Raw genomic sequence first — 25,088 nt, forward strand, 5'->3', positions numbered from 1 at the left:
GTGCACAGGCATATTGAGGTATTAATTTTTTAATTGTTTTTTCTGGCCACGTGTTAACTGATTTAAGTAGTTCAGTAGTTTTCTTTTTGTTGCATTGTGTGGGGTTGTAATTTACCATTTGGTAGGTGTTGTGATCCGATACCAAATGGTTAATTTTTTACTTGTAGGTTGTCCGATTTAAAACAACAGTGGCATTCTCTTTATCTGCTTTTGTGATAATAATGTCACGGTTATTTTTTAGGGATTTGATAGCCAGTTTTTTCACTTTGTTTAGGTTGCTGCTTAATTTTTTAGTTGAATTTAGTAAACAGGCAGTTTCCATCCGTATTTTGTCAGCTAAATTGGCAGGGAGGGATATGATAAATTATATCTAGTTTATTTACTGACCTCGGAGAAATGGCGTAATTTAAACCTTCCTCCAGTAGCGAGAGTTCACCTTGGGTGAGGTTGTAATCCAATTGGTTGATATTATTAACCAATCGGATTACAAAAACAAAAAAAAAAAATGTGACATTATTATCACAAAAGCAGATAAAGGGAATGCCACTGTTGTTTTAAATCGGACAACCTACATGAAAAAAATGAACCATTTGGTATCAAACCACAACACCTACGAAATGGTAAATTACAACCCCACACAACGCAACAAAAAGAAAACTACTGAACTACTTAAATCAGTTAACACGTGGATGAAAGAAACAATTAAAAAATTAATACCTCAGTCTGCCCGTGTGCCCAGAATTTATGGCCTGCCACAAGTACACAAAACAGACACAACATTACGTCCAATTGTGGAAGGAATCGACACCCCAAATTACCACTTAGCCAAAAAATTAGCAGCCACACTCAAGGAATTGGTTGGTCATTCCCCTTCCTACATAAAAAATACACAACATTTCATAAACAAAATTAAAAACATTACACTCCACAACCAAGATCATTAGTCAGCTTTGACATAACTTCCCTGTTCACCAATGTCACAATCAATGATACTATCTTGCTTTTACAGAACATATTTCCACATCATGACATCACGGCGCTCTTTACCCACGTACTCCGTTCCAGATATTTTGTGTGACAAAACAATTTTTACCTTCAAAAAGAGGGTACAGCCATGGGCTCACCACTGTCCCCCCCAATTGCGAACTTTTATATGGAAGACTTTGAGCAACGAGCTCTAGAGTCGTCATGCCTAAAGTCCAAAATTTGGCCCAGATACGTCGACGATATTTTCGCCATTTGGCTGTGAGGCACTAAATACATTCCTTAGCCACCTGAACAAACAACACAAATGCATCCAATTCACCATTGAAATAGAAAAAAACAACTCTCTTCCGTTCCTAGACATACTCGTCACACATCTTCTTTCAAGGCTGTCTCTAGTTCTCAGTTTACCGCAAACCCTACACACACACAGGCCAGTACATACACAAAACTTCTTATCACCACCCAACACAAAAACTAGGGGTCATAAGCACCCTTAAACACAGAGCTCAAATTATTCGTTCAAATGAACAAGCTCTTAACCACGAATATGAAACCATCAAACATACCTTTATAAAAAATGGATACAGTATAAAAACCATTCACAAGATCCTCCACAAAGATACCACTAATAACAAAAAAGATTTCAAGAATGCTATTGCTATACCATATGTTAGAGGCATTTCTGAAAAAACAGATAGAACACTACACAAATACAACATCAAAACCAGCTTTAAACCCCTGACAAAATTAAGACACTTACTCAGTTCTTCCAAGGATCCTCTGCCACACCTAACCCACTCAGAGGTTTACAAAATACAATACACATGTAACATACCATACATAGGGGAAACAGGGCAAACCATCCCAATCAGGAAGGATGAACACAAACGACACATAAAATACCTCCATTTTGGAAAAACCGGCCTTTCTGACCACGCACTCCAAACATACCACAGAATTGATTGGAAAGGCAACAAGTCCCTACACCGCACCAAAACCTGGTTTGAGCAGAAATTCAAGGAAGAATGTGAAATGCTCAAACATGATCCAAATCTGAATAAAAATGGTCTAACTATTCCAAGAATGTGGATGACCCATCTGCAACCTTCATAGCAACCACAAGGAAAAATCTCAATACAAGAAGTCTTGGTGAAATGTTTTTTTTTTTTTTTTTCCTGAACATTCAATAGCAAATCCAGAAGATAATCGTAATATAACAATATGAACTGTATAATTCCAGAAGAATCCTAGTACGTGAGGACTTTAACAGAGTTTATTGTAGTTTTTATTGGTAATCATTATTATTTATTTTTTTAATCACTAGAGGGCAGGCTAAGAAAAAAGATTAGTTAACAACGTAGATGTAATTTACCTGTGTAGAGTGCAACAGCATGTAGCTTCGTTCTTATACACATCTATCCTTCTGATGATGACCTCAATACAGGGGTCGAAATGTGAAGTTATTATTTTATTATTATTCAGTAAAATAATCTTTTCAACACGTGTGTTTTGTGTCCCTAAATTCATAAATATGAATGCTGATCACCGTGTAACCTTAAAAGAAAGATAATTATACTGATTCATAATATGTTAATGGCTGCTGTAATCTACTCTGACATGTTCATGTTACCTAGGATGCAGTCAAGTAAACAGTTTTCCTTGCTTCAGCTGTTCTTGAAATTTATTTGTGCTTATTTAAGTGAAAAAAAAATTGATTATAAATTTCAATTTTGCATTTTCTTTTATTGGATTTCATGTAGATGGTTGAAAGCATCGAAAACCTGGAAGATATGCGTGGTCACACAGTGCGAGATTGGGTAAATCTCTTGGGTCCTCGTACTGAAATTTATAATAGGTTCAAAAACTTCCTTCGAACCTTTGTTGATTCCAAAGGTCACAACTTATACCGGGAAAAGATTCGGCAGATGTGTGAAGGTATTGTTATGTTTTAAGAGTATATCTTGATTGTGATACATTTGAAATGTACCTGTAACTGTAGTAAAAATGTATATTCCTGGTTAAAATTATAATGGAGAATAGTGATTCATCAATACCATGTTATTAGTCTGCAATTTTGAAGGCTAATAAGCCATCTTATGATATTAAGTCAGTTAATAATCTTGTCAAATATCCCATAAAATGAAATTTTTGACCATCACTCAAACACATGTTGCACATTCAGGAAGTAATAGATGGATGATCGTGCCTGTTGTCTGATTATATTGATTACATTTTATATATATGCTTTGTTATATTAAGAACTAGAATGGGTGGGGATGATCCTCTTATAGCCAGAATGGTTTTTTGATATCACTGTAAAAATAATCATAATTTAAAATTCTGAATATTTTTACATATTGTTTATGTTAGTATGTTTATTAGTTTTGTTTTCATAACACGCATTGTTGGCACTTGCGATGTGCCCGTTATGGAAATTGTTTTGTCAAAAGTGATATGTAAAGCAGTTAAAAAGCTGATGTACTTACCAGATTTGAATAGTTGTATTACTTTAAAAATTTTTATAGTAGTTTAAAATATTAAGTTTTGTGTTTTATGAAGACATTCTCTTGTCGCTAACAGAAACAACGCCAGCCATTTTACCTAGTTTTTCACTTGCCACTTTCATGGAGTGCACATGCTTGCCAAGAAGTTTGATGTGTGATTGACAGCTGACAAGGAAATCGTTTGATATCTGAGTAACAGAAATAAACAAGATAGCGTTTGGAGAGAAAATTAGAACACAGGCCGGCAGATAAGTTCCTCTGAGCCTAAATATCTGCCGGCCTGTGTTCTAATTTAGGCTCAGAGGAACTTAAGTTTTTTATATGACAGTCGGAGGAAAATTAATAGTATATTCCGAAAAAGGAATCATGGAACTATTAAGTTTAAAGTGGAATAAGTATTGATAAATAAAAGGAAAATATTGCTATAGGCGTTTTAAAAAGGAATATTGGAAGAAACGCTAATTGAAAGATTTATAGTAGGTTCCGAAAAGGGAATTGTAGATCTGTAAATTCCTTTAAAGGGGAAGAGTTAAGACTGTCATTAAGCATTATGAATAAAATAAGAAATTGCTATTCACATTCTAAAGGAATGTTCGAGAAAACTCTGATTAGAAAGTTTCATCTGTCTTAAGGATGCCGGATCTAACTATTATTTCTACTGGAAAGGAGACAGAATTGAGTCAGGAAGAATTAAATATGTGCTACACGAGTGAAGAAAAAGGATCCTGTGAAAATGAAGAATAAAGTCATATATCTTCGGAAAAGGACCTTGACAGAGAAAGAAACTGGCTATGAACATTTTGTCATTGTGAAAACAAAGTGTTTAGTCTAGTCTTAAGTGTAAGTTTATTTTTAAAAGCCCTTGGATCCAATTAATTTGTAGTTAGTTATGTAATATTTGTTTGAAGTGTGTATATATATATATATATATATATTGTTTTTGTTATATTAAATGTGCTTATTTTGGTCTTGAGTCAGTGATTTATTTGGATTCTGAAAGAAATAATAAAAAAAAAAAAGGTCATTGCACCAATCGGAGTGAACCCTTGTGCATAAATAAATATAATAAAAGCACTCGGAAATTAAAAATAATTGTTAGAAATAAAGAGATCAAATAATATAAACATCTCTATATAAAAATCTCACAAATATTAACATCACAATTGACTCTCACTATAACAAACACCATTATAGCAAACTTATTCACTATAACAAACCATTGAAAAGTCCCAAACAAAACACCATGGTTACAATGCTGTGTGAAATGAAATTCACTAGAGTAAACTATCTGCTAAAACAGACTATTTCTCTGGTCCCTATTTCCAAAGTTTACCTATCCTTATTGCTGCAGGAGGTAAACTTTGGATTATAGATTATGGCCACATCTTTATTTTAATCTAGTAAAGATAATAAAATGTTAAAAATATATTTTTATGACACATGGCATTGATTTGTAGTTTCTTGTATGCAGGAGTGATAATTTTTGTTAAGAAACACAAGTATTTTTTTGAAATATAACAGTAGCTTTCCTCATGCATATGGAATTTGTTTCATCTCAGTATAAGGATGCACTTCAGTTAGGGATGTATTTTGCCTTTCATTATAGACATTTCAAGTTTTATTAAATCCTTTATTAAAATATCAGAAAACCTGGTAATGACAGACCAATAAAATATTGTGTTTACTCTAGGAAACAAGCTACCATATAGTATAATATACAGTAGACCTGTAAAGTAGGACTTTTCTAATTGTGGAAGCCAGTTTTTGGTGTGTGTGTGTGTAGGGATCTTCCAGTAATGATGCATGCCCTTTTCTTTCTATATTCTTAGCTCAGCTATTGTACAATATAATAATATAGACTTGTAAAGTAGAACTTTTTGTAGTTGTAGTCTCTTCTTGTGGGGCCACATGAAGAGAGGGGATCTACTAATGATGCAGGCCTTTTTCTGCTTCTCCTGAGGCTCCAGATATTATTGGAATCTGATAACCCATCACTATATTTGCTTGCTATGACCCTTGAACATCCGGAAAGGCAAATCCTGGTGATGTGTATACAGTGCTTTGGTCCATGCTTTGACAGGATGGGCAGTCTTGAATGGCTATTGTTGTTTTGGATTTATAGCTGAAGCTGTGAAGCCAATGTATTATGTTTGTTAATTGCATATGTTCTCATGATGAGTTTGTCTGTTTTGGGAATGAAAAACCCAAGTTTCAGATAGGAAAAAATCCTGCCATCTCCATATGAGACCACCTAACTTACCTTCAATTGAAAAGACCTGATAAAATTCTTCATTTCTTTAACAGGATTTGAACCCATATCACTCCAACAAGTCATTATTGACAGTGCCCTTTGTTGGAATGATATGATATGCTATTGAGTCTCATCTTGGATGGTTGAGATCGTTTGGCTTGTGGATCAACAGTACTGTATTAGTCTTCTTCCCTTTGGTCCAGGTACAGTTTGTTTGTTTATTATTTGGAATTATGGATGAAGCATCTAAACTATCAAGCCAGTGTATTATGTCTGGTTAATGCAAGTGTCCTGACCATTTACCTGTTTTTGCGATGAAAATGCTGGCTACCCGGAAAGCACTGAAACTACTGACAATCAAAAACAATAAAAATACATTGGAATCATTTAATGTCTTCTTTCCTGATCATCCACTTGATAGGTTAATATCCATTTGGGGAATGCTGATTTTCTTTTTTAAGAATGGCTTAGTTGAGTTGGCAATGTCCAAAATTATAAAGAAATTCCATATCCTTGTCAAAACAGCATCAAAAAAGCATTCAGAACAGTTCTGAATTCTTCAGTTTCTTCGTGCAGTATCTATTGTGTGTGTGAGGGGGGGGGGTACCAATTTTGACAGTCCTCATAAAACCCTAAATTGTTCTAAAGAAGTTATATTAGAACAATGCAACTCGATGTTCCAGAAGAGGCAAAAAATAAAGGAGCAACATCCCTAAGATGAATCCTTGGGTGTAGGAATGGTTAATCTGATCCCAGTTGAGGAATAGCCTTGTGTTTGACCTCTACACCTCCAAATTCTATAAATGCAGATATTTGAATCTTTACTCTCCCATAAGGCTTTATATTCTAAATTGAAAGGCAGGAAACTAAACAGAGCTGGAAGTAAAACAGTTGATCAAAGACTAGAGAGACAGATATGAGAAGGGTTCTTAGAAAAATTAGGAGAGTGAATAGATGGCCTCAGTGACAGAATCATATCAGTCATATCAGCCACCAATCGGTGAGAGTGATCATAGGGTCTTAACTTGGGAGGTGGCTAAAGGTGTAGAATTTTCAATTAAGACAGGGTACATGTGGAATTATCGGGCTGGAAAGTATGACAAGCTTAGGAGTTTGATTGGTTCAGTGCCATGGCATGTACAACTGCAAGGACTAGAAGTTGATAGTGCATGGGAGGTAGTTAAGAAGTGCTTGCATGAAGCAATGGCTGACTGTATACCTAGAGTCCGAATAATAAATCAAGTAGGGGTTAAATGGATGAATAACACCATTAAGCTTGAGTTGCAAAAAAAGAAACAACTATGGAGGGAATTTAAGAAGGGTGACCGGCAGGCACATGAACGGTATAAAGCGCAGGCCAGAAGGGTGACGAGTGTGGTAAGAAAAGCAAATAAGGATTACGAAAGAACATTGGCCATGCAGGCTAAAGAGAATCCTAAACAGTTTTTTAGATATGTAGCAAGTAAAAGGAAAAATGTACATGGCAGATTGATTTTAAAGAATGCCGATGGTAGGGAGGTAACTGAATCAGTTGAGATAGTTGAGTTACTGAGTGAGCACTTTGCAAAAGTATATCATCCAGGTGGTGACATTGCAGAAACGAATAAACCAGTAGATTATACGGGAATTGTGGTTAATGAAGTGGAGGTGAGTAGTCTATTGCATAACCTCAATGTCAATACATCTGTAGGATTGGATGGTATACCAGCTCGTGTTGTACGAGAAGCAGCTAAAGAATTGTCAGTACCCTTGACCATTTTGTTTAATTTGAGTCTCGGGTCTGGGTTAGTCCCGAGCGGGTGGAAAGAGGGGAAAATAGTTCCACTGCATAAAGGTGGTTCCAAGACTGCTGTTGTAAATTACCGACCAATTAGCATATCAGGAATCATTGTCAAGGTCTTAGAGAAAATAGTCAAGAGGAAAATACAAGATTGGATAGAAGAAAATGGGATACTGTATCGGGGACAGCATGGTTTTGTGAAGGGTAGGTCATGCCTCAGTAACTTGCTCACGTATTATAACACAGTGACGGCTGAACTGGATAAGGGTAATGGGTTTACGGTGATTCTACTGGACCTTGCCAAGGCCTTTGACAGGATTCCACATGGAATTCTAATCAGTAAATTGCAGCATATGGGAATGGACATAGGGTTGGTGAGATGGATAGGAGGGTGGTTGACGGAGAGATATCAGAGAGTGGTTTACTCGGGAGTAGAGTCCACAAGACGGCCTGTGACTAGTGGTGTGCCACAAGGATCTGTTCTTGGACCACTGCTGTTTAATTTGTTCATAAATGATATAGGAAATGATCTGAGAGGAACAGTTCATTTGTTTGCGGATGATGCGAAGTTGGGTAGGGCAATAGTGAATGCAGATGACGTCAAAATTTTGCAGGATGATTTGGATAGATTGGAGGTCTGGGCTAAGGAGAATGGATGTCAGTTTAATGTGGCAAAATGTAAGGTTATGCATTTGGGGTGAAAAGATTGGCGGCAGTTTACTGCATTGGTGGAACCGTGCTCCAGGAAATTGATGAGGCACGAGATTTATGAGTGTTGGTAGATAAGGAATTGAAATTTAGGGGACACATTGCAAAAGTGACCAAAACAGCTCATCAAATCACTTGGTTGCTGAAGAATACGTTGACAAGCAGAGACAAGCAGGTTATTGTTCCTCTGTATCGAGCCTTGATAAGACCCCATCTAGACTACTGTGCTCAGATTTGGTCACCTAGGTTTCTTCTTGATGGGGAGGAGGTGGAGAGGATCCAGAGGCAAGTGACCAAGATGATAGAAGGTCTGTGGAATGAACCTTATGAGAACAGGTTGAGGATTTGTGGGTTGCAAAAATTGGTTGATAGGCGGAGGAGGGGAGATATGATTGAGACATTCAAATTACTGAAGGGTTTCTATAAAATTAATTCAGAAGATATTTTTGAGAACAGGGCTGGTTGTGGGAGGACTAGGGGACATCCATGGAAACTGGGCAAAAGTGTGGTTAGTAAAGGTGTTAGAGCTGGGTTCTTTACTTTTAGAGTAGTGAATGAGTGGAATGCGCTCCCTGAGTCTGTGGTGGATGCTGTGACAGTGAATGAGTTTAAGGCGAGGTATGATAGATACTGTATGAATGTCAAATAGTTGTGATGAATATGATTTGGGACCTCCCTCGATGAGTCTAATGACTCCCTGGAGTTGCCCGTAATAATAGTAATAGTAATTATTAGGATTGAGGTAAGCAGAACTAATCTCAAGGTTTGGTCAATTAAATAGATTGGGAAAGGAAAGAGTAGCAAAGCAGGTGTTTGACAGCATGACTAAGACCCAGAGGGAAATCGAGATCTAGGTGGATTGATGCAGTTAGAAGTGCCTTAGAAGACTGAAATATAAGATTTGATAACATCTTATGTAGTCCTAGTAGTTAGCAGAGTAATTTCGAGGAAAATTGTGGATTACTATCTTGATGATCCACAGTCATCAGTTTTTAGTTTCACCATCATGAAACTAAAGACTGCACAGGCAAAAAATTGAAATACATCAACTCTGAATGATAAATCTGGCTTACTCCTGAGCATGTCACAGGTGGAAGGATGAGAATGAGATTCAGGAGATTTAGGACAGAACAGAACATTTCACTCCATGAGGCAAAGAGTATGAAAACCCTTTCATAAGAAGAAATTATCTAAAGCGACATTAACTAATATGGTTGTCTCATCTTCTCACAATTACTTCATCATTTTGCACTATGATCTAGGTGCTTTATATTAAAGCACACCATATCCGTTGACTGTTATGACCTCACTCCAGGAAATGCACAAAAATGATCCCATTACACGAAAAATCCCTTAGTCAGAGAAAAATGGAAAAAATCACAACATAGGAAAAATTCTCCATACACTCCAACATAAATATTCCTCTGTATTCATAGAGGATTTCAGAATAATACAAATACCAAGCATCATGAATGGAGTTCACTTCATTAAGATCTTGGATATTAATTTATTTTATTTAATAATTTGGTCTGGCCCTTGACTCAGAAATAGAATGATAATTTGACCCTCGAACTACGAAAGGTTGCCCATGCCTGATTTAAGTAAATAAATGAACTTGAGTATCTGAAGGAAGCAGTATCCAAAGTCAGAAGGATAAATCAGGTAGAAATTACATAGATGAATAGTATCATTAAGCAGGAGCTACAGAAAAAGGAAATTGTCATGGAGGATATATATATAAGGTGAAAGGTTATCAGCAAGCTCACAAGCAGTACAATACTCAAGCAAAAAAGGTGACCAGCATGATAAGGAAGGCAAAATCAGATTATGAGAAGAAATTAGCTGAACAAGCAAACAAAAATTCCAGAGTTTTATCACTGTATGGCAAGTGAAAAGAAGAATGACTATTAAAAGATAACTATTAACAAGTGTTGATGGTAGTTAGGTGATGAAAGCATATAAAATGTTGAGTTACTGAGGATGATAAACACTTTGCAAGGATTTATCATCTAAACGAGGATATTATTATGACATATCACAAGAACTGATATGAAAATAGAGGTTAATGAATTAGAAGTATTTCTAATTCATTAGTCTCAGCTCTGGTAAAGTCCCAGAGGAGGTGAAGGAGGGCAAAATAGTTACTTGCATAAAGGAGTCTCCAAGACTGTGTTAGCAAATTATTGACCATTCAGAATCTTGGAAGTGGTAGTAAAGGTATCGGAAAAATTGGTCAGAGACAGAATTTGGAAATGGATCAATATGAATATGACGCTCTCTGGAGAGGGCAGCATCACTTTATGAAGGCAGATAGGTAGTCATGCCTTGGTAATTTACTCACTTTTTATAATAATGACAGTTGAGTTAGATAAAGGGAAACTGGTTACCCAATGATATACTGCTAGATTTTGCAAAGACATTTGACAGGATACCACATATAACTCTTATACAAATTGGAACATGGGATGAATATGAAGCTGGTGATATGGATAGAAGGGTGGCTGTTAGATGGATACCAGAGTAGTAAATGGAGGAGTAGAATCCAGGTTGATTGATTTCTGGTTTATTGGTGCATGCTATATCTAAGGTTACAGCATTACACAAGGTATTAATAAATAGTCATAAAGAGATAAATTAGTAAATATGCAATGTCATCTTATAATCTTGTAAATATGCAATGTCATCTTATAATCTTGTAAATATGCAATGTCATCTTATAATCTTGTAAATATGCACTGTCATCGTACACATTCTTATTTACTAAGGTCTGATGACCCATGTGTAATCCCAAGAATTTGGATGGCACACATTCAGCCCACTTAGTTTCCAACAAACCCTGACTTTAGGACTCCAAGCAAATTTTCATCTTTTATTAGCCACTGTCCATACCATTTGTTGCAATTTATATGTATACTTATATGGGTAATTTTATTTATTTATTATTTTTCTATATGAATATGTTACTCTCCAGCTTAAGTTAACTTTGTAACCTAATAGATAACAGGACTCTAGCTTTGATGTAGTAAGGTTTTTTCCCCCACTTGGTTAGACTATAATAAATTTAGTTTAATCCTTTATCCAAGTGTAAGCAAACAAAGTTTGCACCTGAAGTATCTTCAGGACTGAGGCAACTCGTAAAGGTGGACCAAGCTCTCATCACTCCTTGTCTTAGTATCTCCCATAATGCAAAGCACATCTCCTTGCAGACATGTATAATGCTATGCATTAAGGGAAGGGACACTACCCAGACCGGCTTCGACCTTTATTGAGGTCTCGTCAGTGGAAGCCAGACCCAGAGGTGGTGATACTAAGGCAGAAGCAATGGAGAAGTCATATTTACCTATACGAGTTGCCAAAAGGTGTCTCACCTTATTATTAAATTACTCTCGATTTAGGGAAAGATGTTGGAAGTTTTTTTTCCACTTGGTATAGGTAAATATGACTTCTCCATTGCTTCTGCCTTAGTATCACCTCCTCTGGGTCTGGCTCCCACTGACGAGACCTCAATAAAGGTCAAAACCAGTCTGGGTAGTGGTCCTTCCCTTAATGCATAGCATCATACATGTCTGCAAGGAGATGTGCTTTGCATTATGGGAGATACTAAGACAAGGAGTGATGAGAGCTTGGTTCACCTTTACCACGAGTTGCCTCAGTCCTGAAGATACTTTCAGGCGCAAACTTTGCTTACACTTGGATAAAGGATTAAACTAAATTTATCACATGTAGATTGCAGTGCAGCTTGTTTCTTTGTATATATACATATACTCCAGAAGGTGACCTTAATGTGAAGGTTGAAATGTTGAGTGTATATTTTGGTTTATATTAAACTAAAGTTTTACTCTAACATGGTAGTTGTATCCATAATTTTCATAAAATTGCATCTAATAACATTTGTCTGCATGTATATGATGTTGCCAGTAAGTAAAAATTTAATTTTTCTCTTGTGTAACTGTGGGCACTCCATCAGAATATGATAAATAGTGAAATGTATGTTGCATTTTTTGCATATGGGTCATCAGCCCTTAGTAAATAGGAATGTGTAAGATGACAGTGACCTCTGCAAAGCCTAGCAAGAATAACTGCATTCAAGCTTCACATGCAATTTGTTTGTCAATGCTTACTGCCATTGGGTAATTAGCTTTGATCATCCCATATACAGACTCCATACAGCTTTAAAAGCTCTCTGGAGTCTGTATATAGGATTGTTAAAAAAGTACATGGAAAAACTGAGCTGATCTAGAAGTTGCTTCTACAATCTCAATTCCAATGTGGCTGGCAATCCAGCACGACTGAACATCAAAATTGATGGTCTTCATCCAGGAGAAAGCAGTTGACTAAGTAATGTGCCATATAACTAGCACTGTGCTTGGACCACTATTGTTTAAATGTACATAAATGATACAGGAAATGATTTTGAAGAAAAAATATTGGGTTGTTGCCAATTATGCAAAATTGGTTAGCATAATAGTTAATTAAATAGAGAGCTTGTAAGATGATTTAATAGGCTAACATATGGGCAAAAGATAAATGATGCTTAATGTGAAAAACTGTAAATGTATGCATTCTGGGATGAAAAGATTACAAGCTGCTTACCACATTGATAGAACTGATGAAGTGAGAGATTTGGTTTGGGAAGTGGTGGTGGTGGGGAGATAGATAGGGAATTGAAATTCAGAGGATATATTGCAAAGGTGGCCAACAAAGGTGGTTATTGAAGAACACTAACAAGCAGAGATAAGTAAGTTATCATTCCTGTTTATAGGTCCTCAATACAGCCACATCTCAATTACTGGATGTTGGGTCACCTCTGTTTCTTGGGTTTGAGGTAGAGAGATCTGAAGGCGAGTATTGTGAATAGTCTGTAGAATGCTAAGGCTATAAGGAGCTCTGTATAAGGATAGATCAAGTTTATGGGTTGCAAAAGTTGGTGAAAAGAGAATATGACTTTATAGGATTGATTCTGAGGAAATATTTTAACACTGGGTTAGATGGCAGACCAAGGAATTATCCCTGGAAATTGAATAAGAGCATGGTTATCAAGGATATGAACACCGAATTTTTCACTCAGAGAGTGGTGAATGAGTGGAATGGAATTGTCAGCATCTGTTGTGGTTGCTTTGTCAGTCAATGTGTTCATGGAGAGGTGTGACAGATATTGTGTGGATAGCATGGGTCTCCTGTAATGAGTCTTTGGATTACATGGAAGTTCCCATGCGATAATAATAATAATCTTTAGTGCACGAAGCTTCAGAACAATTAGAGAAATGCTATTAGTAATAAGCATTTCTGATATTCAGGTTAAATAGAATCAAAACTGTATAAGGAGGGTGTGAGCAAAGGAGTGAGAAGCAGGTTCTTTGCATGGAGGGTGGTTGGTGAGTGGGATGCATTGCCTGAGTGTGTTGTGGATGTGGACATACATTGAATCAGTTTAAGACTCGGTTGGATGAGCATTGTATGCAATAGTGAGTACCTCCCACGATGAATCTCTGACTCCATGGAGGTCGGACGTTGATGATGATGATAATAATAATTTCTTTCTGCAAAAGATAAACTAGATATTAAGTGAGAGACTGCAATGGTAGGCGAATATTTCCCAAGAACTTCAGTGCAGGAATTGGATTAGAAGTGAAAGATGGCTTTTTTTCTGTTCAAAATGATGTAATAGAATTAACCAAGTGCAAAAGATTGCACATCTTTTACACTTAGTTAAGGAAGGCATTACTGCCATTTAGACATGTGCAGGTTTCCTACTTTTGTCCATTTTTTAATTAGTTTTGGATGTGTTGATAATGCCACAGTATCAGTTCTATCTCTAATAATATCCCCAATAGAAAATATTCAGGGAAGTATATAATTAGTTTTATGAGCCTGTATATTTGCTGAGAGAGTTGTACTTAAGTGACCTAAATAATTCAAGAGAGAGCAAGGATAATCAAAAATATTGTTCATTACTGAATAAAGTTATGCTTTGACACCCAAATATGTTCAGATAACCAAAAATGTTGTGGAAAGTTAAATAAAAACAATAGAATTGATCGATAATGTAATACAATCCAGTGTTGTGTTACAGATTGTATTAAAAGCAGAATCATGGATGAAAAAGAGTTTTAATAGTTCAATATATATAATTTCAGGAAGGAACACAGCTGCCCATTTCCACTTTTAACATCATGCAACAGAAACTTTGCATTACTGTATAAGGAAGTACTGCTGTCATCTCGGACTGCTAGCAAAACTCAGTGAAACTATGGATGACTTGAACCTATAAGTTTTAAAAAAGCAAGTCTTAAATAATATATTATGAATTATATGCAGGACTGTAACTCATTTTCCTGGAGACTATGCTAAGAAGGTTTTATTTTATTTTATATTTTTATGTCTGAACCACACATGAAAGGCCACAAGATCTATAGCACATTAGTGCCATGTGTGGGCAAGAGGAATAGAAGAAAGGAGGAATCTGTTTGCATTTTTCTTGAACAGTTGAGGATTGTAATCTTTGGGGAAGGCAGAGTGGAGGAGAACTGTTCCAAAGAACAGAAGTAGATGGAATGAAAGAGGAGGCAGTGAAGTTGTTTTGGTGAGTTTCAAGATGGACTGTAAAAGTGTGTTGTTAGCAGTGACTCTTGTTTTCATGATTTTGGAGGAGGAATAATATCAGCTAATTCAGCAGAACACTGTCCATGAAAGTATCTGTAGAAGAGGCACAAGGCAGAAACCAAACCAGATGAAACCTTTTCAAGCAACTTGAGGCCTCTGCATGATAATGTTTCATGCTAGGTGATGAAACTCATCTGTCGCCTAAAGAGGTTCACAAATCTCCATACTAATGGAATTTAAACCTGTGATATGTTGTTTGAAGAATAAAGAAGCTATTCAGCTTGGCAAATTTCCTAAATTTGCTTGCATATGTAAGCAAATTATTATTATATTGATTTATTATATTATTATATCAATATTATTATATTGATTATTATGGTGTGTGTGTTTTAGTTTTTTGTGGCAAAAAAAAAAAAATAATAATAATAATGATCTTATAGTTTTAATGATATTTTTGTCCTTCTGTAGAAAATAGAGAAAGCTTTGAAATAGACTATAATATATTGGCATCTGAGGAGCAAGTCTTAGCATATTTTTTACCAGAAGCTCCAACAGAGATGTTACAGATATTTGATAAGGCAGCCAAAGATGTTGTGCTAGGTATGTTTCCCCAATATGAAAGAATTGCCAAAGAAATTCATGTTCGCATTACTGACCTGCCACTAATTGAGGAGCTCAGAAGTCTAAGGTACGTTTATTCAGATGACTTTACTCATGTTCATTTTTTTTGCAGTTATAGAATACCAAAGGACATATTTTATTTATTTATCGTATGGGTACAGAACAGGTTTAATTAAAATTAAAAACAACAATCTTAGAGAACAGAATATATGAAATATAAGAGTAAACCATTATATAAAGTAGTCATTTGTATTATAAATTTATGTCCAAATTCATCAGCCACTCAGCTGCCTTTCTGAGTGGCTGATGAATGTCAGTTCCAACCACTCTGTTCCAACCATTCAGCACATTTTACATTTTATGCTAACTTTTTTTTTTCTTGTAGAAAGTATTTTACCTTGGGTATAATAAATGTTAAAGATACCAGGCTATTTTAAACCTGGTTTTACTCCATTTCCCAAGTAAACAAACAGACATTTGGTGATATAAAAGTTCATCCTCGTCTGTATAATCATGAATTTAGTGACAGCAGCAGTGAGGGTCCATATGAGCCATTAGCTCTACATGATTCAGCAGAATGTAATAAGCTTCTTGCATCTAAAGCCATAAATTTTCGTCTTTGCATGCCAAATAAAATCTTTACTTTAAAGTGAGCTATTAAACAGCCAAATATCATTTAAACTTGCTGTCTGAGCCAGCCCTATTTCTTGTTTGATCTTTTGGGTGCTTTAATTTTCAGCAGCAGTTCATCTTCACATATTTCACATGTATAAATAGGGTTGTAGAAAAAGCCATCAAAGGCTTGAAATGTGGAAAGGCAGCAGGAGTAGATGATATTCGACCAGAAATGCTGAAGTATGGTGGTATAAAAGTCTTACAGTGGCTGCACTGCATAGTTCAGAAAGCCTGGACAGAGGGACGAATTCCTGATGATTGGAGTAGAGCTCTCATAGTACCCATATATAAAAAGGGAAATAAAACTGAATGTGAGAATTACAGAGGTATTTCCCTACTGAGTGTTCCTGGCAAGATCTATGCAAGTATACTTGAGAAACGGTTGAGAAGAATTGTGGAAGAAAAGCTTGGTGAAGAACAAGCTGGATTCAGGCCAAATAGAGGCTGTCAGGATCAGATCTTCATTTTACGACAAATAGTCGAGAAAGCATGGGAATATAACAAAGATCTGTATTTAAGTTTTGTCGATTTGGAAAAGGCATATGACAAGGTGCCAAGAGAGAAGCTATTCAATACGCTGCAGTTATATGGTGTCAATGGGGCATTATATCACGCAATACTTAGTCTTTATTTGAGTTGTAAGTCAGCAGTTAGAATTGAAGGAAGTACAGGAAGATGGTTTAATGTTAAATCTGGTGTGAGACAAGGATGTACATTATCCCCTCTGTTATTCATTATCTATATGGATCACATTATGAAGGAAAGTGGTATTAAACCTGATATCAAAATTGGAGATGTTAATGTCAGCTCTTTGCTTTATGCGGATGATGTTTTACTTCTAAATAAATCCGCTACAAGTCTGCAAGATTCTCTGACTAAATTGAATAGCTATTGTAATAGATATGGTATGAAGGTCAGCAATAAAAAGACAAAGACAATGAAAATAGGCAGAATCATTGAAAATGTCAACTGTGTTGTGAATGGAGAACCTGTGGAACAAGTAAAACATTTCAGTTACTTAGGCACGATTTTTACTGAAGATGGTAAATTAAATATAGAAATAGACAACAGAATCAGCAAAGCTGGTATGGTGGGAAGTCAATTGAATAAATTCATATGGAATAAGAGAGAAATTAATCGGAACACTAAATTAGCTGTATACAAGACAGTGTTCAAACCAGTTTTAACTTATGGATCTGAGAGCTGGGTCAGAAGTAAAACACTTGACCAAAGACTAGAGACCGCAGATATGAGAGTCCTGAGAAAGATTAGAGGCGTGAACAGATGGCATCAATGGCAATATCATATTAAAATGAGGATATTAGGAAAGAACTTGACATTGTCAGCATCCAGGAATGTGTTTGCAGAGCTAATCTCAGGTGGTATGGTCACTTAAATAGAATGGGAGAGGAAAGATTAGCAAAACAAGTGTTCTCTGCCTGGTTGGCAGGAAAACGACCCAGAGGAAGACCAAGATATAGGTGGATTGATACGGTACAAAGTGTCTTAGACGATAGAAATATAAGATCTGATAATGTTGGAGTCTTGACAAGTAACAGACTGATTTGGAGGAAAATTGTAGATAGGAAGTTAGTAATGATGTAAATTTTTCATGTAGTACTGTCATATCCTGTACACCCCTTGAGGGTACATGGCAGGAATTTGATGATGATGATGATGAAATAGGGTTGTTGTATTAGAATGCGGTTTCATCATGTCAATCAGCATAATTTAATGTACATGAACACTTACTCATATTTTGCATTTTTAAACAATGACAAAAAACTATCACTCCCAGTTCATGTTGAATTGCTTATTGTAATAAAATTATGGAGACAGTTATGTTGAAGTTGTATGAGAATGCTTAAAACTGCAATATTTCACATGCAAGTTATGTAATTATTGTAGAGAAATGATCTGTTTTAAAAAGATAATGCATATAACCTATAAGATTTTTTCTTTTTTTCTGGCATATATTGTACTTCAGAAAAATTAATTCTTGTGAGATTGATACTGCTGCATATAGTTGGTAAACTGTAAAAAAAAATATGCTTTGTGATGGATATGGAAGTTTTATTTAAGAAATATTTTCAGATATAGTCACTTTTTTGAATATATCTGACATATTTATCTGGAATAGTGTTCTTTGGAATTTAGAAATAGATTTTTTCTTCTTCCAGACAATTGCATTTGAATCAGTTGATTAGAACTGGTGGAGTGGTGACATCTACTACTGGTGTTCTTCCACAGCTGTCTCTAGTGAAGTATGATTGTGTGAAATGCAACTATATATTAGGTCCTTATGTTCAGACCCAAAATAATGAGGTAAAGCCAGGTACCTGTCCTGAATGCCAAAGCAATGGACCTTTTACTATCAATATGGAACAGGTAAGAAAGTTGTATTGAATAAAATAACTATACTGTTGAATAGAGTTATCTGAAGTAAACTGTAATGTATATATAGTTTAAGTTTGTGTGTGTGTTTTATTTTAAACAAAGAGACATAAATCAGTTATGAATAAGACATCTTAAGTTTCAGGAATGCTTAATAATTCTTTTAGTATTTAATAAATTGCAAATATATATAGGGAGTGGTGATATATATGATGCAGCACTAAATTAATTGCAAGGATGTTATGAAGCCTTTTATAAAGGATTTATTATAGAAAATAGTTTTAAAGAAATTATAGGTAGTTCTTACTAGCCATGGTTTTGCTTTCTGCACTTAATAATTGGCATACCTTGGCATTAAACACCTGTTTTGCTAATGCTTTCTCTTCCCTTCTATTTAACTAAACCCTTTACTTAGCCTTGCTCACACATTTTTGAATGCAAAGTGTCAAGTTCCTTTCTAATATCTTTGTTTTTAATACAATTCTGCCATTGAAGCCATCTGTTCAGGCTCTTATTTTTTTCCTCTGAACTCTCATATCTGTGGTCTCAAATCTTTGATCAAGTGCTTTATTTCTAACCCAAATCTTAGATCAGTAACTTAAGACTGGTTTGAACACTGTCTTATATATTGCTAGTTTAGTGATTTGGCTAATTTCTCTCCTTTTCCATATAAATTTATTCAGCTGGCTACCCATCATACCAGCTTTGCTTATTCTGTTGTCTATTTCCAAATTTAATTTGCCATCTTCACTAAAAACTGTGCCTAAATAGTGGAAATGTTTTCAGTTGCATTCTCAATGGAGAATGCAACTGAAGTTTTATGTTTTTGCTTATTTTTATAGTTTTTTTTTATTGCCAATTTTCATGCCAAATTTGTTATGGCTGTAAGAGAATCCTGGAGACTTGCTAAATACTGCTAGACATATTTAGCAGTACAACATTATCTACATAAAGCAAAGAACTAAGAACAAAGAACAATTCTAATATCAGGTTTAATGCCACTTTATTTGATATTACAATCTATATAGATGATGAATAAGAGATAGACCATGTATTTCCCTGTGCAACGTTCCATTTATCTCACATTTATCCTGTATCCCATTTAAAAGCTTCTTAAAACACTATAGTTGTGTTTTAAGAAGCTTTTCCCTGGATACCTTGTCTCATGCCTTTTCCAGATCTACAAAACTTGAGTACAGATCCTTGTCATATTTCCATGATTTTTCAACTGTTTGTCATTGAGAAATCTTAATCCTTTTTTTGGAATCTGATATTAACAACCTTTATTTGGCCTGAATTCAGCTTGTTCTTATCCAAGTTATTCTTCCACAATTTTTCTCAGCCTCTTTTTAAGTATGCTTGCATATATCCTATCTGGAACACTTAGTAGAGAAATTCCTCTGTAATTCTCACATTTGGTTTTATTCCCTTTTTTTTATAGATGAGAACTATGAAAGCTCTTCTCCAATCATCATCTGAAATTCGACCTTCTGACCAGACCCTCTGAATTGTGCAGAGTAGCCATGACACAGCTTTTATACTTCCATATATGAGCATTATTATTATTACATGACACCTCCAAGGACCCATCGTGCAAGGGTCCTCTACTCTACTCTACTCCACTCCACTGCACACATCTAACCATCTTCCCTACTACACACAACTACCATCAATGCCATCTACTACTGATCATCACCAACAACAGTATTTTTTGTCTGTAAATTACATGTGTGTTCTGAAGGCTGATTTACCAGTACGGCAGATGAAAAATCCAAGTTTCTGGGAGAAAACTCCCCTACTACTTACATATGAGATCGGCTGACTCACCTTCAAATGAAAAAGCCTATGTAAAGATTTCTCTTGTAATGATGAGAATCGAATTTAAGCCTCTTCCAATCAAAGGGCACAATATACTTTCGTTCTTCCAATTGTGCTATGGAGGCATTTCTGGTCGAATGTCATCTACCCCAGCTATCTTTCTACGTTTCAAGGTTTTGATGTTTTTTTCCTACCTCAAGTATTGATATGTGCTCCTGCATGCATTTCCCTTGAAAGTTTCCTACTATGTCATTTCATTTTATAGTCTGCCTTCATTAATTGGATTACCACTTTTCTCTCATGCGGCATGTAATGATGGAGGGTGTCCTCTCTTTGGATTTTCCTATTAATGCAGGTCTTCCTTCCATCTCTGCTATTTTACTCACTCTTCCTCATACACATAAATGACCTTCTCTCACAGACAGCAAACTTTATCTGAACACTGCTCAACAGTGTACATGGAACTATCTGTAAAAAATGCAGCATGGAAACTGAGAGCCAATTTCACATCCACAAAAGATCCAGTTTTGCTGATGATGGTAGTCTCGATATTCCTCATACTCATAGACAAACCTAGGTGTTCAGTGATCTCAAGCTTCGAGACCTTCTCCAACATGTGCCATAAACATTGATCTGCATGCTGTCCTTTGGTGATGATGAAAAATTAGTCATCCTTGGTGCTTCCTAAACACAATTTCTTCCTTTTTCTTGCAAGAAAGACCTTACTTTTCCCCTTATCTTTGATAACATTCAATCAAGAGTTAAGACCCAGATGTCTCTTTTGGAATGACATCCCTTGCCTTTATTGGAGCAAACATGTTGCTTATATAATATTCTTGACTTCCAAAAATCTTGGTATCATTTTTTGCTCAGGGTATTACTTTTTAATCTATCTAGCTACTAACGACAAATCCTGAATCTGTCCAACCTCAAAATACTGTTCTCATAGGTGTTGGATACCAAACACTTCTCTAAAAATTCTTGATCTGTTCAGAAGAGGACAGTTGAGCTAATTGACATGTTTATTTATTTATTTATAATAGCATTTTTTTACAGAGATTTCCATGTACACTATTCGACAGAAGTGGCATTTGCTAATTCCTCTCCCCCTCCCATCCCCACTTCTGCTAAACCTGCTGGCAGACTCTCTCCAGCCATTATCTCACTCGCTCTCAGTTTCCATGCTGCATTTTTTACAGATAGTTTCATGTGCATTATTCAGCAGAAGTAGCATTCACTAATCTTCTCCCCCCCCCTGCATTTCTGCTAAACCTGTAATAACATAAGCATCAGCTATCCAGTCATCATTTAAGTTGAATTTCTAATCCACCAAACCTAGTACTATTCATCTTTCATTCCATCTACCTGTTCTTTGAAACATCCTTTCCAAAGAATACAACCCCAGCTCTTTCCCTTTCCAAACACAGTATTGATTTTTTGTAGGTTTTGTAGCCTCTTGTGTGTGGAAGTGATTAAAAAAAAAAAAATTCCACAGGGCCACTTAATTTTGATTAAATCAAAAGTTTAAAAGGGTATAGCTATCCAAAACATTCTTAACTGGTGGAATAGTTTTTTCACCGCTATGGACTTGGAAAAAAACTTTTAAAAAAGTTTTCTTTGATAAGTTCATTTAAATTACATCAGTTATCTTCTACGTTTTTCTCTCTGTGCCAGTTCTAATGAAAATTAAAAAAATTTATGCATAATTGCACTCTCTGTTCCAACAGTATGACATGTTTTAAATTTGGCTTTGTTGATATTGTTGGTTCTATGATTATTCTGCTCAATGTGATTCCTTTGTCTGGTTTCCCATTAATGGGCACTAAAATTCTGCACTGATAATCTCATACAAAGTATACATTAAATAAAGACAAACCAAGGTTGTCTTTATTTAATGTATACTACAGATTAAAATTCAATCCTACAGATTAAAAGTGTGCCCAGTAGAAGTATATTCAGGTGACAATTAATTTCTATTTCTTGGTTTGCCTTCTTTAACCTTGATGAACAGGATGATACTGTGCAGAGTATTATTTCAGATGTAGGTCAAAAACACTTTAACTAAGCAAGCTTTTTGAAATAATTCAGAAAAAGTGTGGTTCAAAATATACAGTGCCTGTTGCATGAAACAAGAATGGAACTGAAAAAAACATCATATAGTGCATTTTTACTACTGAGGTCAGTGGTATGGTACTATTAGACAACTGAAGAATAGTTTAAACATAGTCATTAAGCAATGAGGTAACACAAAGGCTCAGCATCAAAGTATACAAGGGTGTGCTGAAAAGTTATGATAATCACCATGAAGAAATTGATATAGAACCATGTAACTTACACATTGTTCTACATATTCCCCATGAAGTGTTATTCACTTGTTACAACGCTGCTACATCATTTGCAATCCTCAGAAAAAAAGTCTTTCCCTTGTGCACAAACCAGTCCTCAGCTGCATATATTACTTCATCATCTGTGGTAAATTTGGGAATAGGAAATAGTCAGATAGCGCAAGGTCTGGCGAATAGGATGGGCGAGGCAGACATTGAAACTCAAGTTGTGTATTGTCTGTTGGGTTTCACAAGCAGTGTGAGTAGGTGCATTGTCCTTCAAAAGCAACATGCCTCTGCTCAGTTTCCCATGCCATTTTCCCTTCAGTACCTTCTTCAATTTTTTTGAGAGCTGTTGAACAAATTGATGTTGTAACAGTTTCACCTTTTTTGATTTACTTGGTAAGGATTACGCCATCCATATCTGAAAAGACAATGGCAAGAACCTTCCATGCTGACTTTTGGGTTTGGAACATCTTTGGCTGTAGAGAGCCTTTGTGGCTCCACTCCATTGACTGTTGTTTGGTCTCTGGGTCATAGTGATGAAGCCATGTTTCATCAATAGTCACAATACAAGCCAAAACATTTGCGCCTGATTTCTCAAAATGACTCCAAATCCCTTGAGATGATAGCACACCTTCTATCTTTTAATTTGTATTCAAACATTTGGGGGGGGATCCACTTTGCTGAGAGCTTCTGCATGTCCAGATGTTGGTGGATAGTGACTCCAACTTGTTCACTGGATTCCCCAGAGTCTTTGTAATGTATTTGACTGGTATTTGTCTATCATCAAGGATCATGGCATGCGCTGCATCGATGTTTTCAGGTGTGATCGCTGTGGAAGATCTTCCTGACCTGGAAGCATCTGTTGTATCAGGATGCCCAGTTTTAAACTTGGCCACCCATTTGGCAACTGTTCGATATGCTGGGGCCCAGTTCCCTAAAGTCTCACACAAAATCAATCTCAGTTGTGGACTTTTCTTGCAGCACAAAAAACTTGATAATGCCCCTTACCTCTGTGTCTTTGAATTTTTTGTTAGAACACATGTTATAACAAAACCTATAACATGTGTTCTTTATCCTAAAAGGAACAAATTATTACAATTTGATGAAACTTTGGGATTAAAGGGTTTTAAGATTTGTTCTAGGTATTTATCAGAACTTTTCATTCCATTCCCCCACCACCATGTATATATATTAAAAAATAGATAATTAAATAAAAGAAAATATGTGTAGCAATTAGTGTTTTTGAACTGATGCTGGTAATCTACTGAATAATTTCTATTTAACTGTATATATATATATATATATATATATATATATAATATAATATAATATAATATATATATAAAAGTATGTATATATATATATATATATATATATATACTTTTATGCACACAGTCTCTGTGCTTCATTGATTATTAACTATATTTAAAACTGATCTGTAGTCTTCTAAGAGAATTGTGCTTTGGCTCTCAGAACAGCAGTAAAAAGAATGCACTCTGTTTGCTTTCATTTCCATTGTATTTGATCACTCTGAAAATGTACTATGGATGAAATATAAGTGTTTTCTTGTTAAATACTTATTCTTTTTCTCGTAATTTGTGCATATAGTCTGTTCAGCAGTTTTATTTGAATTCAGAATTGTAAGTTTCATTTATGTCATAATAATAAAATAAATAAAATTAGATTTTATTTTATTATAGTAGGCAAAATAATAATGATATATATATTTTTTGATAATTATTTATCTGTTAAAGCTGAAATATTTTGCTCTGAATTTCTGAAATTGTAATTTAAAATTTGCATCTATTGTATGCTTTATTTTATTTTATTTTTTGTTTTTTTTTAGACAGTGTATGAAAATTATCAGCGCATAACTATCCAAGAAAGTCCTGGAAAAGTTGCTGCAGGACGGCTTCCACGATCAAAAGATGCAATCTTACTTGGTGATCTCTGTGATTCTTCTAAACCTGGTGATGAAATTGTATGTTAGCATTTATGAATTTTTTTTTAAACAAAAATTTGTTGAGGGGATGATTATTGTATGTGTTGTTTTAGTGCTAAGTTTTTTCTAAATTCAAGTTATCCAGTTATAAAAAGATTTGTTTATAAAGCTCATTCTGTTAAATAGCACATATATCTGAGGGCTCTTTACTTGGGGCCTTTGTTATTTAACATGTATATACTAACGCTATTTGGAATGATCTAACGATAACAGCAAGTAATTTGCTATGAAACAAAGATGAACAGGGTTATAAGTTGATGCAGAAGTGCTGCAGACTAATTTAAAGAGACTGGTTTCTTTGGACAAATGATAATTAGTCAATTTGATGTTGCCAAGTATATTATTATGTACTTTGGACTTGAGAGCATTGCAAAAAAAAAAAAAAAGCATTTTTTTTTTATCATGTGCTTTAATA

At 35.3% G+C, this 25,088-nt stretch overlaps 1 protein-coding gene across 1 annotated transcript in view; it reads left to right on the forward strand.

Annotated features, from left to right (window-relative positions):
* Mcm2 (DNA replication licensing factor Mcm2) overlaps positions 1-25,088 on the forward strand; it is a 145,388-nt gene that overhangs the window by 39,437 nt on the left and 80,863 nt on the right. The window contains exons 5-8 of the mRNA XM_090391546.1: positions 2,748-2,922; positions 15,302-15,521; positions 18,310-18,517; positions 24,518-24,652. Of these exons, the coding sequence (XP_090247672.1) occupies positions 2,748-2,922; positions 15,302-15,521; positions 18,310-18,517; positions 24,518-24,652 (738 nt within the window). The remainder of the gene's footprint in view (positions 1-2,747; positions 2,923-15,301; positions 15,522-18,309; positions 18,518-24,517; positions 24,653-25,088) is intronic.

This window comes from Typopeltis vanoorti, chromosome 1, assembly GCF_054136105.1.
Source record: "Typopeltis vanoorti isolate ZY-2024b chromosome 1, IOZ_Tvanoo_1.0, whole genome shotgun sequence".
In the NCBI taxonomy this organism is placed as follows: domain Eukaryota; kingdom Metazoa; phylum Arthropoda; class Arachnida; order Uropygi; family Thelyphonidae; genus Typopeltis; species Typopeltis vanoorti.